Source organism: Schistocerca cancellata, chromosome 3 (assembly GCF_023864275.1).
Source record: "Schistocerca cancellata isolate TAMUIC-IGC-003103 chromosome 3, iqSchCanc2.1, whole genome shotgun sequence".
Lineage (NCBI taxonomy): Eukaryota > Metazoa > Arthropoda > Insecta > Orthoptera > Acrididae > Schistocerca > Schistocerca cancellata.
Genome location: NC_064628.1, coordinates 288,564,290 through 288,583,708, shown reverse-complemented (window position 1 = coordinate 288,583,708; position 19,419 = coordinate 288,564,290). Strand labels below are relative to the sequence as shown.

The 19,419-nt window shown below is 42.3% G+C and overlaps 1 protein-coding gene across 1 annotated transcript in view; it reads left to right on the top strand.

Moving 5' to 3' along the window:
• Nucleotides 1-19,419, top strand: part of LOC126174969 (dolichyl-phosphate beta-glucosyltransferase) — a 119,923-nt gene that overhangs the window by 86,852 nt on the left and 13,652 nt on the right. Inside the window, exon 5 of the mRNA XM_049921439.1 lies at nucleotides 1,436-1,679. Within this exon, the coding sequence (XP_049777396.1) occupies nucleotides 1,436-1,679 (244 nt within the window). The remainder of the gene's footprint in view (nucleotides 1-1,435; nucleotides 1,680-19,419) is intronic.

Below are 19,419 nucleotides of genomic sequence, written 5' to 3'. Positions count from 1 at the left end.
TGCTAGAACATGTGAGGCAATACTGACCCTATGACTTATCTTAGAAGAAAGATTAAGGAAAGGCAAACCTACATTTCTAGCATTTGTAGACTTAGAGAAAGCTTTGGACAATGTTGACTGGAATACTCTCTTTCAAATTCTGAAGGTGGCAGGGGTAAAATACAGGGAGCGAAAGGCTATTTACAATTTGTACAGAAACCAGATGGCAGTTATAAGAGTTGAGGGGCATGAAAGAGAAGCAGTAGTTGGGAATGGAGTGAGACATGGTTGTAGCCTCTCCCCGATGCTATTCAATCTGTATATTGAGCAAGCAGTAAAGGAAACAAAAGAAAAATTCGGAGTAGGTATTATAATCCATGGAGAAGAAATAAAAACTTTGAGGTTCGCCGATGACATTGTAATTCTGTCAGAGACAGTAAAGGGCTTGGAAGAGCAGTTGAATGGATTGGACAGTGTCTTGAAAGGAGGGTATAAGATGAACATCAACAAAAGCAAACCGAGGATAATGGAATATAGTCGAATTAAGTCAGGTGATGCTGAGGGAGTTAGATTAGGATATGAGACACTTAAAGTAGTAAAGGAGTTTTGCTATTTGGGGAGCAAAATAACTGATGATGGTTGAAGTAGAGAGGATATAAAATGTAGACTGGCAATGGCAAGGAAAGTGTTTCGGAAGAAGAGAAATTTGTTAACATTGAGTATAGATTTAAGTGTCAGGAAGTCGTTTCTGAACGTATTTGTATGGAGTGTAGCTATGTATGGAAGTGAAACATGGACGATAAATAGTTTGGACAAGAAGAGAATAGAAGCGTTCGAAATGTGGTGCTACAGAAGAATGCTGAAGATTAGATGGGTAGATCACGTAACTAATGAGGAAGTATTGAATAGAATTGGGGAGAAGAGGAGTTTGTGGCACAACTTGACCAGAAGAAGGGATCGATTGGTAGGACTTGTTCTGAGGCATCAAGGGATCACCAATTTAGTACTGGAGCGCAGCGTGGAGGGTAAAAATCGTAGAGGGAGACCAAGAGATGAATACACTAAGCAGATTCAGAAGGATGTAGGCTGCAGTAGGTACTGGGAGATGAAGAAGCTTGCACAGGATAGAGTAGCATGGAGAGCTGTATCAAACCAGTCTCAGGACTGAAGACAACAACAACAACATGTAGATTCAAAAGGAGAGAAAACAAACATGTCTTATTAATCAAACTTTATGTAAGTTTTTTAATATCTAGTAGCAAAATGAGTCTTCTCAATTTCACCATTCTCTCTGCGTGTTTTCTTAGATATTTTGTGGACATATCTGTGATTGTTATCATAGCAGTGAAGGAGTTTAGGAAGATTATGATGTTATATAGCAATAGTAGTAGTAGTAGTTATTTTTGTATTGTTCTTTGCAAAAAAACAGTATTTGAGTTTTATTGTTTGTTGCTAGGTGACTACACAAAGGAACCAGATGGTGTTGAAGGTAGAATAGCTGTAGTATGTGGATCACGTGCACACTTGGAGGAGGAGGCCATTGCTACCCGGTCCATGTTTCGCACGTTACTGATGCATGGATTTCATTTTCTTGTCTGGCTGTTTGCTGTGAGAGGGATTCGTGATACACAATGTGGATTTAAACTGTTTACCCGTGAAACTGCCAGAGTGTGTTTTCACAACATGCATGTTGAGCGTTGGTGAGTGGTATTAAGCTTAATATTGTACAATAAGCAGAAAAATGTACATGAATTTTGCAACAGCAATCTGGCTTGTCTGTTCAGAAACTCATCTCAGGGTACTGTGGTTTGCAGATGTGGTCAGTGTTTTAAATAGATATCTGGTGGTGGTAGGGGAGTAGGGAGGGGGAGAGGGGAGGAAAAGGAAAAATGAAGCAAGGGTGAATGAGAGAGGCGAGAGGAAGCAGGAGGGAGAGTGGTAGGGATGTCACGAGTTTAGCAAAAACAGTGTTGCTAAAATTATAAAAAAGTATAATTATGTAAAAATACTCATTAAAATGTTAATAGTGTAGAATAATGAGTGCATAAACTGTAAGCAGCATAAAATTATAAAATAGAGCAAAGGGGAGAGTGCTAAAAGAAGGCAGGGAGTAGGGGATGGGGATGAGGGCTAGTGATAGGGATGTTACAGGTTTAACAATAGAGGGTCTTACACTAAAATTGCAGAAATGCAATTATGTATAAATTTTTCATTAAAATATTAGAAGCATAGACCAAGGGCTGCATAAAAATTGTAAAAGGTATAAAATAGTGCCTAAATTATAAAAGTGGAAATAAAGTAACTAAAACTTAAATCTTAAAATGTTTAGTGTGAAACATTGAAAGTGTAAAACCATAAAGTCTTGCTCTGAAGGTATAAAAAGTAAAATTTTATAAAAATTCTCATTAAAATATTAAAATTATAGAACAATGGATGCATAAATAGTAAAAGACATAAAGATCGTAAAATTATAGAAGTGAAATTATGTATAGTATAGTACCAAGAACTGACTTATGTGTCATTAAATATTAAAATTAAAAAGAAAAGAGGTATAAAATGATGAAAAGTGTAAAACAATAAATTATAACAGCAAAACTGTTCAGCAACTAAAGTTAATGGAGAACAGAATGTAACAGTTATGGGTAATTGCATTTGATTCTGTGTGGTAGCCTATGGCACAGAATTGTACAGTATTTACGGAAACCAGTGTGCATGCCGATGTGCTGCTGCCAGGATGGTGTATGAATCAAAGTGCTACTTGCTGTCTCTTATCAGTGAGTGGGGTTGTTACTCATATGTGTCATGCGTCGAGACGGACAATTGAAAGAGGCCTTCAGAGTTTCTAATAAAAGTACTATTGATAAAATCATTCTGCTGATTTAATGTGCTGCCAGGCTCTTGCAGGTCATGTGTAAAAATCTCATTTTCTTCCGACATTTAGAGGAGGTGTCCCTTAGGTTCATTCTGCAGTACTTCCAAATGCATATCAATGGTTCCAACAGCTTGCTTTGATGTTAGAAGATGTTCATCAAAAGCTGTTTTATTATTGTGAATTAAAGCATGCTCTTTTCAACATATTTCAGACTTAAAACATCGTGCCTGTTTGACCTATGTAAACTCTTGGACTTTAGTTTATCTATGCCTGCTGCCATGAATTTTGAGGCTTTTCTGCTCAGACGGTACCTCAGTCTGAAATGGATAATGTCATTAGTTTTAAACCCTGTACACAAATTGCTATTGCAAAGTTGTCTAGCAGTAATGGCTGAAACCCATCCTTTATAACATATGGAGAAGTACATGACTTTCTTGTCTTCCCTTTCATCTGTTAGTGCACTGCCACTGATTTTACACTGTTGTTTACTTTTAATTTTCTATTGTAGCTTAGTTATTGTTGGGACTGGATAACTGGTGCTCACTGAAACTTGCATTATAATAGTGATTTCTTTATTCATCTCATGCTTGCTTAGTGGCAGTTTTAATAACCTATTAATCATGGACTGAAAATATGGTATCGTGATTCTTCTTGGATGCCAAGACTTTGAGTTAATTATAATGTCTGCACAGGTTGTTTTTCTGTACACTCTAACACAGTGTTTACCCACGTCTCTTGTAACTGTAATGTTGAGATAGTTGATGACTCTTTTATTTTCATGCTCAGCTGTAGCACTCGGACTCTCCACTGTATCATTAGCACTACTTTGATCTCCTTTAACTAACAAAATGGCATCATCCACTTCACGGTAATAATAGAGAACTTTCCTGGCTACTGCAGGGTTGCCAGTGAAAAATTGATGTTCCAAATGATTATGGAAAATCTCAGCCATAATGCTGAGAATTTCCCATGGCTAGCCGTTCTAATTGGTGGTCTATCTTACCATGGAACATGAAACAGTTGTAGGATAATGTAAGTTCTAGAAGCTCCATTGATTCAGCTATTACTGCTGTAGCCTTTTTGTAGTGTTTTATAATTTTGTTCTTAATGATTTGTAATGTCTCATGGACAGACATAATTAGTGTATAAGTTCACCACATCCGGGGTTGCAAAGATGGAATCAGCTGGTATGACTATATCCTTAACTTTGTCAACAAACTCAAACATATTTTTTGAACAATACTGCTTGTAAAATGTGTGTAGTCTTTAAAACATTTGTGCTAGTGTAGCATTTATCAGGTTATTAGTACTCTGTGTCTTATTGGATACAGGACTCGTGTTTTTGTCGTTCTTATGTAGCTTTACCTGTGCATGTGTGTCTGGCATTTGAGGGTTGATGATTATATATGTCTTATTTTCCCTCCTCATACTAGGGAGTAGAAAATCAGTCTTGAATTTAGCATATTAGTAGTGCACGAAACATTTTTTTGGAAATGCATTCACTTCATTTATCCATTTTTCAGAGAAAAATTTTTCTTTTTCATTGACATAATCATCACCACCTAAAGTGACCACAGTGCTGTCCTTATCTGCCCTCATGATTAATGTTTTATACCTCTTTAACTTCTTATTTAAGTTATCTATAGTCCTGCTATCATTTTTATGATTACTTTCTGACTGAAACTGTGTTTTTAACATGGTGATGACTTTGACTGTCAAGTCATTGTGTCTATGAATAGGAAGTCCTAATATTGGTCTGGAGCTATAATTTAAACCTTTTGATAGAAGAGATACCTCTTCAACTATAAGAGGAATGTTTGTAAGATTAACAAACTTTATTATGTTCTGAGAGGGAGGTAGAAGGACAACTTAAAAGACAAGGGTTCTTACCTCAATCAATGAGAGAAATTAGCATGAGATGCTTGTAGTACTCTGACAGCAGCTCAGCTACAAGCTGAAAGTATTTCAAAGTATGGAACTTGGTGTAAATCCCAAGGAAGCAGAAGGGAAATAAAAATCAGACTGTATTTATGATAATGGAATTCTATTTCAGGCACTATTCTATGGCTAAGACTTCCTTAGCTAATTCTGTGTCCAACTCTGAATTCGTATTGATATAAGGCAGCTAGCTATTCCTCAGAACAAATGACTCCACCCAGCAGACAGAAGTGCCAGTCTGTGGCCCTCATTGCCAATAGCACAGTATCAGCCCAACTCCATTCTTCACAAACCATCAAAAACTTCCCAAAACTTCGTATGTACTAACTATCTTAACCTATGAACATCTTTCATTGGCCAGTGAAGATTAAGGACGTGAAACATTTCATTCTACAAATGACATGTTACACCTCAGCGTATTATTTTTAGATCAAGACTCCAATCTTCTCCCTCACTTAAAACAACGCAATAGGTGGGTCACCTAACATTACCACTGGAAACATCTCCCAAACCACAACAAACACTGAATAACCTATTCCATAGACCAAAAGTGAGGAGAGGGGTTGATGGAATTGGTTAACACAAACCATTGAGAAATGCACGGAAGTTTGATTTTCAGTACAGACATGCTTTTTTTTAAATGGAAACCTGTTATTATTTTTAGCACAACTGAAAATAGAAACAAATACCAATGCTGTTTGTTACATTGTAAAATGTTAAGTACATCTGGAATAATTTGTAATGTAAAGTTGAAACCTCAGACATTCAGTTACATGTTTTAACAAACAAGATCTGTAGGGGTATGTTTACGAAGACTACAATGTTTACGAGTTTGGCTGTCTCAGTGTCTGCATGCTGCACTTGCTGAATTAGTCTTTGTACTCAGAATAACTGTAGTACACTGTGTGATAGTGTACTGTACACAAATAAGAAGAAAAATACGCACAGTAGGAACGTGAGAAGGTCGCAAGTACAACAGTGTGTACAGTGTTGTCAGAACTGTGAAAATGGTTTATTCTAACTCTGAAAGGGCAGAGATGATACTCATCTATGGTGAGTGTAGACAAAATGCAGCTGCAGCATGCATGTTGTATGCAGAAAAGTACCTGGACAGAGATCACCCAACACGCCGTGCATTTGAAAGCATCTACAAACAATTGTGTGCAACAGTTATGGTCACAACACACAAATGGGTCCATAACAAATCTATCACAGGAGAAGCAGGTGCAGTTGGTATGTTAGCTGTTGTTGCTATGGAATCACATGCGAGTTCACGTGACATTGCTAGAGGCAGTGCAATGAGTCAAAGTAGTGTAATGTGCATACTTCATCATCACAAATTTCACCCGTATCATGTGTCGCTGCATCAGCAATTACATGGAGATGACTTTAATAACCGAGTGAATTTCTGTCAATGGGCATTAACAGTGAAGGCGTTGCAGTTCAACCTGTTTACCAATGAAGCATGTTTCACAAACCATGGTGCAGTGAATTTACAAAACATGCATTATTGGTCCACGGACAATCCTCACTGGCTTTGACAAGTAGAGTGACATCGACTGTGGAATGTAAATGTATGATGCAGGGTAATTGGCCACCATCTCATTGGTCCTCACTTCATTGAAGGCACCTAAACAGCTGCAAAATACATCGAGTCTCTACGAAATGATCTGCCGACATTGCTAGAAATTGTCCCACTGGAAACATGTAGACGTATGTGGTATCAGCATGATGGTGCTACTGCACATTGTGAAGTGAACACTAGGCTGACCCTTGACAGAATGTTCAATGGGTGTTTCATAGGATTTTTCAGATGCATAAATTGGCCAGCCTGTTCTCCTGATATTACACCTTTAGACACCTTTCTGTGGAGTACGTTAAAGGAAAATGTATACCGTGATGCGCCTACAACCCCAGAGGATATGAAACATATTGAGGCAGCCTGTGGCAACATTACACCAGATGTACTGCATCATATAAGACATTCATTACACAGTAGATTGCAAATGTGTGCAACAAATGATGAGCACCACTTTAAACAGTTGTTGTTGTTGTTGTTGTGGTCTTCAGTCCGGAGACTGGTTTGATACAGCTCTCCATGCTACTCTATCCTGTGCAAGCTTCTTCATCTCCCAGTACCTACTGCAGCCTACATCCATCTGAATCTGCTTAGTGTATTCATCTTTTGGTCTCCCTCTATGATTTTTACCCTCCACACTGTCCTCCAATATTAAATTGATGATCCCTTGATGCCTCAGAACATGCCCTATCAACTAATCCCTTCTTCTAGTCAAGTTGTGCCACAAATTTCTCTTCTCCCCAATTCTATTCAGTACCTCCTCATTAGTTTCGTGATCTACCCATCGAATCTTCAGCATTCTTCTGTAGCACCACATTTCGAATGCTTCCTTCCATATAGGGCTACACTCCATACAAATACTTTCAGAAACGACTTCCTGACACTTAAATTTATACTCGATGTTAACAAAACTCTCTTCTTAAGAAACGCTTTCCTCACCATTGCCAGTCTACATTTTATATCCTCTCTACTTCAACCATCATCAGTTATTTTGCTCCCCAAATAGCAAACTCATCTACTACTTTAAGTGTCTCATTTCCTAATCTAATTCCCACAGTGTCATCTGATTTAATTCTACTACATGTCATTATCCTCATTTTGCTTTTGTTGATGTTTATCTTATATTCTCCTTTCCAGACACTGTCCATTGTGTTTCACTCCTCTTCCAGGTCCTTTGCTGTCTCTGACAGAATTACAATGTCATATCAACCTCAAAGTTTTTATTTATTCACCATGTATTTTAATTCCTACTCCAAATTTTTCTTTTGTTTCTTTTACTGCTTGCTCAATATACAGATTGAACATCGGGGATAGGCTAGAACCCTGTCTCACTCCATTCCCAACTACTGCTTCTCTTTCATGCCCCTCAACTCTTATAACTTCCATCTGGTTTCTGTACAAATTGTAAATAGCCTTTCGCTCCCTGTATTTTACCCCTGCCACCTTCAGAATTTGAAAGAGAGTGTTCCAGTCAAGTGTCAAAAGCTTTCTCTAAATCTACAAATGCTAGAAACGTAGGTTTGTCCTTCCTTAATCTAGCACCTGAGTTAAGTCATAGGGTCACTATTGTCTCACGTGTTCCAACATTTCTATGGAATCCAAACTGATCTTCCCTGAGGTCGGCTTCTATCAGTTTTTCCATTCGTCTGTAAAGAATTCGTTTTAGTATTTTGCAACTGTGACTTATTAAACTGACAGTTCGGTAATTTTCACACTTGGCAACATCTGCTTTCTTTGGGATTGGAAGAATTAAATTCTTCTTGAAGTCTGAGGATATTTTGTCTGTCTCATACATCTTGCACACCAGATGGAAGAGTTTTGTCATGGCTGGCTCTCCCAAAGCTATCAGTAGCTCTAATGGAATGTTTTCTACTCCTGGGGCCTTGTTTCGGCTTAGGTCTTTAAGTGCTCTGTCAAATTCTTCATGCAGTATCATATCTCCCATTTCATCTTCATCCATGTCCTCTTCCATTTCCATAATATCGCCATCGCCCTTGTATAGACCGTCTAGATACTCCTTCCACCTTTCTGTTTTCCCTTCTTTGCTTAGAACTGGTTTTCCATCTGAACTCTTGATATTCATACAACTGGTTCTCTTTTCTCCAAAGGTCTCTTTGATTTTCCTGTAGGCAGTATCTATCTTACCCCTAGTGATATATGCCTCCATATATTTACATTTGTCCTCTAGCCATCCCCCCTGCTTTGCATTTCCTGTCACTCTCATTTTTGAGACATTTGTACTCCTTTTTGCCTGTTTCATTTACTGCATTTTTATATTTTCTCATTTCATCAATTAAATTCAATATCTCTTGTGTTACCCAAGGATTTCTACTAGACCTCGTCCTTTAACCTACTTCATCCTCTGCTGCCTTAACTATCTCGTCTCTCAAAGCTACACATTCTTCTTCTACTATATTTTCCCCCTGTATTTGTCAGTTGTTCCCTAATGCTCTCTCTGAAACTCTCTACAACCTCTAGTTCTTTCAGTTTATCCAGGTTCCATCTCCTTAAATTCCCACCATTTTGCAGTTTCTTCAGTTATAATCTACAGCTCATAACCAACAGATTGTGGTCAGAGTCCACATCTGCCCCTGGAAATGTCTTACAATTTAAAACCTGGTTCCTAAATCTCTGTCTTACCGTTATATAATCTTTCTGAAACCTTCCAGTGTCTCCAGGCTTCTTCTATGTATATAACCTTCTTTCATGATTCTTAAACCAAGTGTTAACTATGATGAAGTTACGCTCTGAGCAAAATTCTACCTGACAGCTTCCTCTTTCATTCCTTACCCCCATTCCATATCCACCCACTACTTTTCCTTCTCTTCCTTTTCCTACTATCGAATTCCAGTCCCCCATGACTATTAATTTTCATCTCCCTTCAGTAACTAAATTATTTCCTTTATCTCATCGTACATTTCTTCAATCTCTTTGTAATCTACAGCACTAGTTGGCATATAAACTTGTACTATTGTGGTAGGCGTGGGCTTCATGTCTATCTTGGCTACAATAATGTGTTCATGATGCTATTTGTAGTAGCTTACCCACATTCCTAATGTCACAGAAAAATCTGAGTAGCACCATAGTATAGTGGTTATAATACTAAACTGTTGCAGGGAGGGTCATGAGTTCAAAACTCACCTGGACTGTACAATTTTAATTTCTATATTTGGTTTGACTACATTCTATAAGGATCCACAAATGTAAAGAATCATTGTACTGGAATGTTCTGTAGCTGCACACATACTGTATATGTTCTGTTCGGAGGCAGTTCGCTTCATGCTCTTGTATGTGCAAGTGCTGAATAAACCTTCGTTAAGTGAAGTTAGTGTTTGTCATTCATCTAATTACACCATCTTCTACATGACATTATTCTGGTGGAGGTGCCGAGTATTGGAACTTGTGATTGCATGCATTATCTACGACACAGTGACTCCCATCAAGCCAAGACAGAGCCGCTGTTTATGTGGTGAGAAACGAAAAAGTCAAGACTCAGGAGGAATTACGTTCCTACAGTGCCGCATGAGGGGCCTTTGTGGGCACCAAAGAAGACTGACGTCTGGAGGACCCAGGATAACCAACAAATATGTTTCCACTGCAGACGACCAGGACATGTGGTGCGCTACTGTTGTAAAAGGCGGCGGATATTTGAAGACGCCCGTGCCAGAAGACAGCAGACCGATTTTAGCCGATGCCAACTCCGGTACGATGAAAATGAACAAGATGATGTGGGTGCAGGACGACGTAGGTCACCATTGCCGCAATCTAGCCGCTGCAGAGGATGCTTCCCAACAAGCCGATCCAGGTCTCCATTGCCATTTAGAAGCTCCAGCCGATCACCTTGCTGCTGCAACCTAGAAAACTACAGGGTGCGACCTTCCTTGGAGGTGAGGCCACCGAAGAAAAAAATCCTCCGACGTTGATCACTACAAAAATGATAGGAAACTACCTCAATATCCTCATGGAATCTGGAGCATCATAGTCAGTCCTTTTGGAGAAGTACTATCGCCAGTTGCAGAAAACCATATTCGTCGACAGCAAAACTGTTATAACGTCAAGTTTAACACATATATTTCAGAACGACACAACACATATAAGTCACAGAGTAAGTTGACAAGCAAGACATGTGTACATGTTAGCATTCGAATGAGCACTGAGTCCCAGTCTCGCGACCGCTGCTCGGCTGGCCGCTTAGGTGGCGCAGCTGCTGCATGACAGGCAGACAGCGCCGCACATAGAGGACGCGCGTAATTGCACGGCGGCGCTGTGAATGATCGGCGAGTCACAACACTTTTCCCCCTTTGGAATTGTTGCACTCGTCTTGATGGAGGTGTCCTGGAGATGGCTAACGTCCATAGGCGTTGTTTGACTCACCGTAAAGTCTCGAGGAGGAGGCTTCCCGTACGGACGGAAGTGTCCCCAATGATAACGGGTCGAGATGACAGGAGACGTAGGGGTCGAATCTGCTGGGGCCCCATGCACCAATCTGCCTGTTGCAGCAAGTCCAGTTGATATGACAGGAGATATGGGCGATGTGTCGGCGTCCGTTGGAGGAGCCGGCGAGTAGATTTGTCCTGACAGAGGATGGTCATCCGGTTCCTGCATGGGCATGTCTCCTGGTGGCGTCCGTTCTTGTGCTGGCATCGCGATGACAGTGAGAGGGCAGCGTTGTGAGTATTTAGGGATGCCAAGGTCCCGAGCGTCGGGTAGAGTCAAAGGTGGTGTAGCGGCATTCGGAACAGGGGTTGCTGGCACACAAGGCCGAAGCTGGTCTGAATGACGCACTGCAACACTCGTGTCCATCTGGATTTCATACAGGCATCTGCCACGGTGTCTTAAGATGCGGCCTGGGCTCCATTTTGGCCGCCTGCCATATCCCCGTACCCAGACGAGGTCGTCGGCGGTGAACCGGCCAAGTGAAGGCACCCGCGGCTGTGAGGTGGAAGGCTGCACAAGATGAAGTAGCGTGCGGGGCTGTCGGCCATGTAAGAGCTCAGCCGGGCTGTGGTCGTCCATGGGGGTGAAACGGTAAGACGCCAGAAACTGGAGAAGCGCATCATCAGCAGCAGAAGAAGTCAGAAGTTTCTGCATCTGAGCCTTAAATGTGCGGACCAGTCGTTCAGCCTCACCGTTGGATTGTGGATGGAACGGCGGGGCCGTGACATGCATAACGCCGTGACGAGCACAAAAATCTGCAAATTTGGAAGAGGCAAATTGCGGACCATTATCAGTAACAAGAGTAGAGGGGAGGCCTTCCAAAGAAAAAATGCGGGTGAGAGCACTGGTGGTTGCCGCGGTGGTAGGCGACGTGCAACGAACAATGAAAGGAAAGTTAGAGTAGGCGTCAATTACGAGGAGCCAATAAGTACCTAAAAAGGGTCCCACAAAGTCAGCATGAATGCGCTCCCAGGGCTTCTCAGGCGAAGGCCATGGTGACAGAGGAATTCGGGGCAGCGGCCTGTGACGCACAAGGGCCGCAGGCAGCGACCATGTGTGTTATTTCAGAGTCGATGCCAGGCCAGTACACATGACGGCGCGCCAGAGATTTTTTGTGAGACACACCCCAGTGCCCTTGGTGAAGAAGGCGCAAGACTGAAGCACGCGAAGACGCTGGTACCACAACACACGGCGAAGCATTGTCAGTGGAGAGAAGGATAACACCATCCCTAGGCGTGAGGCGGTAGCGCAAAGCGTAGTAGTTCTGCAACGGATCAGAAGTCTTAGCGGACGGGCGATCTGGCGAACCCTTCTGAATACTGCGTAAAACCCGGGAGAGGGTAGGGTCAGAACCCGTAGCAGCCGCCAGCCTGTCCCCAGTGATGGGGAACCCGTCCACAACCCGCTGCTCAGCAACATCCAGGTGGAAACACAAAAGTTCGTCCCTATCGAATGCCTGATCAGGACCCATGGGAAGGCGAGACAGAGCATCAGCATTTGCATGTTGAGCCGTTGGCCGGAAATGAATCTCATAATTGAAACGAGACAAGTAAAGAGCCCAACGCTGGAGGCGGTGTGCAGCCTTGTCGGGAAGTGACGTTGATGGATGAAACAAGGAAACAAGTGGTTTGTGATCCGTAACAAGATGAAATTTTGATCCATAGAGAAAAACTCCAAATTTATGAAGAGCATAAATAATGGCCAAAGCTTCTTTCTCAATTTGAGAATACTTTTGTTGCGCATCCGTGAGCGTTTTGGAGGCATAAGCAATGGGTTGTTCCGAACCGTCAGAAAAACGGTGCGCAAGGACTGCACCGATCCCTATTGAGAGGCGTCTGTGGCAAGAACAAGATGTTGGCCAGGTCGATAAGTAGCCAGGCACGGGGCCTGTTTCAGCATAGTCTTCAATTTCTGGAAAGCCGCTTTGCATGACGCGGACCAGTGAAAAGGCACATTTTTATGCAACAGGCGATGCAACGGCTGAGCCACCGAAGCTGCAGATGGTAAAAATTTGTGATAGTAATGGTATTTTCCCCAAGAAGGCCTGCAGTTCCTTAACAGATGTAGGGCGAGGAAGGGCATCGATCGCAGCGACAGTTTGCTGAAGCGGACGAATACCATCCCGAGAGAGTTGAAACCCCAAGTACGTGATAGATGCCTGAAAAAATTGTGATTTCTGAAGATTACACTTAAGACCGGCAGTCTGCAAGACATGAAAAAGTGTGCGGAGATTTTGAAGATGTTCTTCAGTGGTGGAGCCAGTGACAACAATGTCGTCCATGTAATTGATACACCCAGGGACAGGGAGCAATAATTGTTCCAAGAATCGCTGAAAGAGAGCAGGGGCGCTAGCAACCCCGAATGGCAAGCGTTGGTATTGATAGAGGCCGAAAGGCATGTTAAGTACCAGAAACTGCCGGGAAGCAGCGTCGAGAGGAAGTTGATGATAAGCTTCTGACAGGTCAATTTTAGAAAAATACTGGCCTCCAGCAAGTTTAGTGAACAGTTCAGGACGGGGCATAGGGTAAGTGTCAATGAGGCATTGAGCATTTACAGTGGCTTTGAAATCACCACAGAGATGAATATCACCATTTGGCTTAGCAACGACAACGAGAGGAGAGGACCACTCACTGGAAGTGACAGGAAGCAAGACCCCTGAAGTAGTGAGACGATCCAACTCCCGTTTTACCTGATCATGAAGGGCCACAGGAATGGGCTGAGCCCGAAAAAACTTAGGCCGAGCAGTGGGTTTGAGTGTGATATGAGCTTCAAAGTCGTTTGCACGGCCTAACCCAGGAGAAAAAAGGGACGAAAATGTCATCGACAAGGAATCCAGTTGAGCATAAGGAATAGCATCAGAGACAATATTGACAGAGTCATCTATGGAGAACCCAAAAACGCGAAAGGCATCGAAACCAAAAAGATTTTCTGCGTTGCTCTGGTCGACCACAAATATGGGAACAGTGCGAACGACGGATTTGTAAGATACCTCAGCATTAAACTGTCCCAAGAGAGAAATCTTCTGTTTATTGTACGTCCGTAATTGCCAAGTGACAGGTGACAGGAGTGGAGAACCCAACTGAAGATACATCTGAGAATTAATTATAGTGGCAGCAGAACCGGTATCCACTTGCATGCGAACATCTCGACCAAGGATTTGGACAGTGAGGAATAACTTCCCTGAAAGGGAAGAAGTGCAATTGGCAGACAACAAAGAATCAGAATCAGCGTCATGTTCATGAACATCATGTATGCGGTCGGATTTGCAAACGGAAGACACATGACCTTTCTTTTTGCAATTGTGACACACAGCCCAACGTTGGGGACAATCTTTGCGTGAATGTTTCGTAAAACACTGCGGACATGAAGGAAGTTGCTGGGGGTTTTGCTGCAGTTTCTTAGCGGGTTGTTTACGGCTAGGCCGAGGCTGCGTGTGGGAGCACACTGCGGCCACGTCGGCCGGCGGGGACGCGCCGCACACGTCGTCAACAGCGCACAGAGGTTGTATTTCCCCGACATCACCCCACACCTCTATTTGTTCCCCAGCAGCGCGAGAAATTTCAAATGACTGCGCAATGGAGAGAACTTCATCTAGAGTCAGATTCGCCAACTGAAGGGCACGTTGCCGAACTTCTTTGTCGGGCGCCGACCGGATAATAGCATCCCATACCATGGAATCGGCATAGGATTCTTTGTGAACGTCAGTAACAAATTGACACTTTCGACTGAGGCCGTGAAGTTCAGCAGCCCAAGCGCGATAGGATTGATGTGGCTGTTTTTGACAATGATAAAAGGCAACACAAGAGGCTACCACATGCGTTTGCTTTTGAAAATAGACAGACAGAAGTGAGCACATTTCAGCAAAAGAGAAAGATGCAGGATCCTTCAAAGGAGCCAATTGCGACAACAACCGATACATTTGAGGTGAAATCCAGGAAAGGAACAGAGACTTTTACATGGTTGTTCGTCCGTGACATGAAAGGCCAAGAAGTGCTGTCGAAGACGTTTTTCATAATCAGACCAGTCTTCCGCCGTCTCGTCGTAAGGAGGAAAAGGAGGTATAGCCGACGACGAGAAATGCCCCGCATTTGACGCCGCAATGAAATCGTGAATCGCCGCTGTTAGAAGCGTTTGCTGTTCAAGGAGATTTTGCAATAGTTGCTCGACAGTAGCCATGGAACCCTGTGGGTCAACGGTGAAAAGGAAAAATCCACTACCTCATCGCCAATTGTTATAACATCAAGTTTAACACATATAATTCAGAACGACACAACACATATAAGTCACAGAGTAAGTTGACAAGCAAGACGTGTGTACACGTTAGCATTCGAATGAGCACTGAGTCCCAGTCTAGCGGCCGCTGCTCGGCTGGCCACTTAGGTGGCGCAGCTGCTGCATGGCTGGCAGACAGCGCCACACGTAGAGGACACGCGTAATTGCATGGCGGCGCTTTGAATGATAGGCGAGTCACAACAAAACATCTCTGCTAAAGGTGGCTAATGGGAAAAATGTAAAACCTACAGGAAGATGTACCATTCGTATGGGTATAAGTGGCCATACGTAGCCCTTAGAATTCATTGTCTTACAAGAGTGTAGTCATGATGTCATTCTGGGATGGGACTTTTTGAAAGCTTCTCAGGCAATTATAATTGTGGTTGCTCGAAGATTATGCTAGATGAGATGAGATACTGTGTACAGGAAGATGCGCATCCGAGTGTGTGGAGACTATGTATACTGGATGAAGTGATCATTCCTGCAGTCAGTGCTAGATAGGTAACTGTCACGTGTCGTGCCATGCATCAACCCATGGATCTTGTAGTGGAATGTAAGAGAAGCATACCCTTGAAGAATAACTTGGTCATCGCAGCCTCTGTCATCTCATTTAAGAGCGAATTCAGTGAATTGTGTATAGTTGACTGTCACCGAGAAATGCAAATCCTTCCAACACGTATGTATGTAGCAAACGCTGAGCCATTAATTGAAGAAAAGCTGAGCGTCATAGAAACCTCCCAAGCCAAGTATGTGGGCGAAATTAGTGCTACCACTACAAGACAAGATCTTCTAGCTTGACTATCCCCAGATCTCACTAAGGAACAACAGAAGAAGCTACTTGCCATTCTTCAAGAGTTCTCTGAATGCTTCAATCCACAGGTGAAGAGCAAATTAGACAAATTGACGATGAAGCACCGGATTAGCAATGGAGGCCATCAACCAATAAGCCAGAGAGCATACTGTGTGTCAGCAACTGAATGTTGAATAATTCGCGATGAGATAGAGAAAATGATGAAGAATGACATCATTCAGCCTTCACAGGGCCCATGGTCGTCACCAGTGGTCCTCGTCAGGAAGAAGGATGGCAGTTGGCACTTTTGTGTTGATTACAGGAAGCTTAATAAGGTAACTAAAAAGGACGTTTACCTTCTTCCAAGAACTGATGATACACTAGATTGTCTGAAGGGGGCTAAGTTTTTCTCATCCGTGGACATGTACTCGGGATATTGGCAAATTGAAGTAGATGAGGCTGATCGTTAGAAAACTGCAGTCATCACCCCTGAGGGCCTGTATGAGTTTAAGATGATGCCATTTGGTTTGTGTGATGCACCAGCAACTTTTGAACGGATGATGGATAATCTTCTGTGGCACCTGAAGTGGACAATGTGTCTTTGTTATTTGGATGACATTATAGTGTTCTCAGAGACATTTGACGAACATATAAAAAGACTGAAGGCCGTTCTTAAGTGTCTCCAACAAAGTGGACTGAAAAATAATCCAAGAAAGTGTCTCTTTGGAGCAAAAGAAATCAAAATACCTGGACACCTTGTGTCAAACGAAGGTGTGTGGCCAGACCCAGAAAAAGTGAGATCTGTAACGGAATTTCTATTCCTAAAAGTATTAGAGATGTGAGAAGCTTCCTCGGATTATGTCATTATTACCATCGTTTTATCATAGAATTTTGTATCAAAGCCAGGCCACTCCAAGAGTTGTTAAAAGCTGATGCTAAATTTATCGGGGGTGGTGCTCAACAAGATTCTTTCGATGTGCTGCGAGAAACTCTGACGACTGACCCTGTACTTGGTCTGTATGATGAGAGAGCACCTACAGAACTACACACAGATGCCAGCGGGTATGGGATCAATGCTGTTCTGGTGCAAATTTCGGATGGAAAAGAGAAGGTTATAGCCTATGCTTCTAGGACACTTACAAAAGCGAGAGAAACTACTCAACTACAGAAAGGGAATGTCTTGCTGTGATCTGGGCCATGTGCTGCAAAAACAGCCAAAGCATTCAAGGTAGCCAAATTGATAGTGGAAGACATTGTATTAAAACACGGTGCCCCAAGGTCGTTAATTACGGATTGAGGGAAAGTTTTTTAATCGAATCTTGTGACAGAGATAAACCGTCGGTGAAACATTACTCATCACATGACGATTGCCTACCATCCGCAAACTAACGGGCTTACTGAACGCCTTACTAAGACCTTGGCCGACTCTTCGATGTTGAACAGAGCAACTGCGATGAGGTGCTACCTTTTGTAATGTTTGCCTAAAACACCACCAACAATACACCACAGGATTTACACCATTTTTCCTGTTGCATGGGTGTGAGGCGACTACGACGATGGACGCTGTGTTTCTGTTACATCCTGATGATGCGGACGACGACTGCATCGGCCAGGTGTTAACCAGAGCTGAGGAAGCTCGGCAGTTAGCTCGACTCCGCTCGCTGCAGGCTCAAGAAAACGATCGCTGAAGGTATGATGTGAGCCTCCGCCCTGTTCTCTACCAGCCTGGTGACGTTGTCTGGATCTTCACTCCTGTTCGGAAGGTTGGTCTCTCTGAGAAGCTCGTCAGGCGCTACTTTGGATCTTATAAGGTTGTAAGACAATTGTCCGATGTTACTTATGAAGTTGAAGATTTTGACCCTGATACAAGACAACGAAAGATCAGAGAATGGTCCACATCCTTTGAATGAAGCCCTATTAGGATCTTGCAACCCAGTGTAAATTAAAAGCTCCAGCGACAGGCAACAAGCGGAAAGGTGACAAAGAGCATAGCGGCAAAAGAAGTTCTAAGAAGATCACTGCCAGGGTGAGAATCAGTCATCGAGAGTCGGAGTATGCAGGACTGATGACTCGTTCCCGGATTAGGAGGACGTAACAGCGAGACGGAGGGAGCAATGTCACAGAAAAAGCTGAGTAGCACTGTGGTGTAGTGGTTATGATACTAACTGTTGCATGCAGGCTCATGAGTTCAAAACACACCTGGACTGTACAATTTTAATTTCTATATTTGGTTCGACTACATTCTAGAAGTATCTACAAATGTAAAGAATCATTGTACTGGAATGTTCTGTAGCAGTGTATATACTGTATGTGTTCTGGCCAGAGGCAGTTCGCTTGTATGTGCAAGTGCTGAATAAAGCTTCGTTAAGTGAAGTTAGTGTTTGTCATTCATCTAATTACACTGTCTTCTACGTGACACTATTTTTTTTATTCATTATTAAACCTACTCCTACATTACCCCTATTTGATTTTGTATTTATAACCCTGTATTCACCTGACCGGAAGTCGTGTTCCTCCTTCCACTGAACTTCACTAATTCGCACTATATCTAACTTTAACCTATCATTTCCCATTTTAAATTTTCTAACCTATTTGCCCGATTAAGGGATCTGACTCTCCATGCCCCGATCCCACATGCTTGTCTGTCCTCTTAGCAGATACCCCTCCGTTGTGGTCACATCTGTGGTATGGCTTTCTGCATTGCTGAGACACTCAAGCCCCCCCATCAACGACGAGGTCCATGGTTCAGTCCATGTTTCATGGAGGGGGCAGGGGCGGGGGAGGGGGGGGGGGGGGGTTGAACAGTTATTGGCCTGAAATGTCAGGACACACTCTTTTACATTCTGTAATTGAAAACAAAAAGCATATTTGTGAGTTTAACTACATTCTCATGTTAATGTACATTTTCTTGTAACAAATCAGTGCCGTACAGTATTCTTCAGAGGAAAAAACTAATAAAATGTTAACATTTGGATGTAACATGCTGTTCATGTCTCTTCTGTACTTATATTACACTACTGTTCTTTTTGTACTCGTAATTAATTCGGTTCTCTCTGATACACACGATTGAACTGCTGAGAAGTTACTCAAGTGTCAGCTTTGCATTACAAATTACTCTGGATGTATTTAACATTTTACAATGTAACAAACAGCATTGATTAAGTATTAGCTTCTATTTTCAGTTGTGCTAAAAATAATAACAGTTTTCCATAAAAAAGTATGTTTTGAAACTCATACTTCTGTGCATTTCTCAATTGTTTGTATTAACCAATTACACCAGCCCCTCTCCTCACTTTCGGTCTGTGGAATTGGTAATTCAGTGTCTGTTGTGGCTTGGGAGGTGTTTCCAGTGGTAATGTTACACGACTCACCCGGGATACTTTTAAAAGAGGTAAATGAATTCTTGTGTGTGGATTGTTACAAATTTTGTGCTACCATTTGATGACAAGCCTTCTGAAATTTTAAAACTGGTGTATATGGAAAAAAGTTGACAAGATTAATAAGTCATTATGATATGGTAGAATTATCATCTATTGATAAAATAGTCTATCA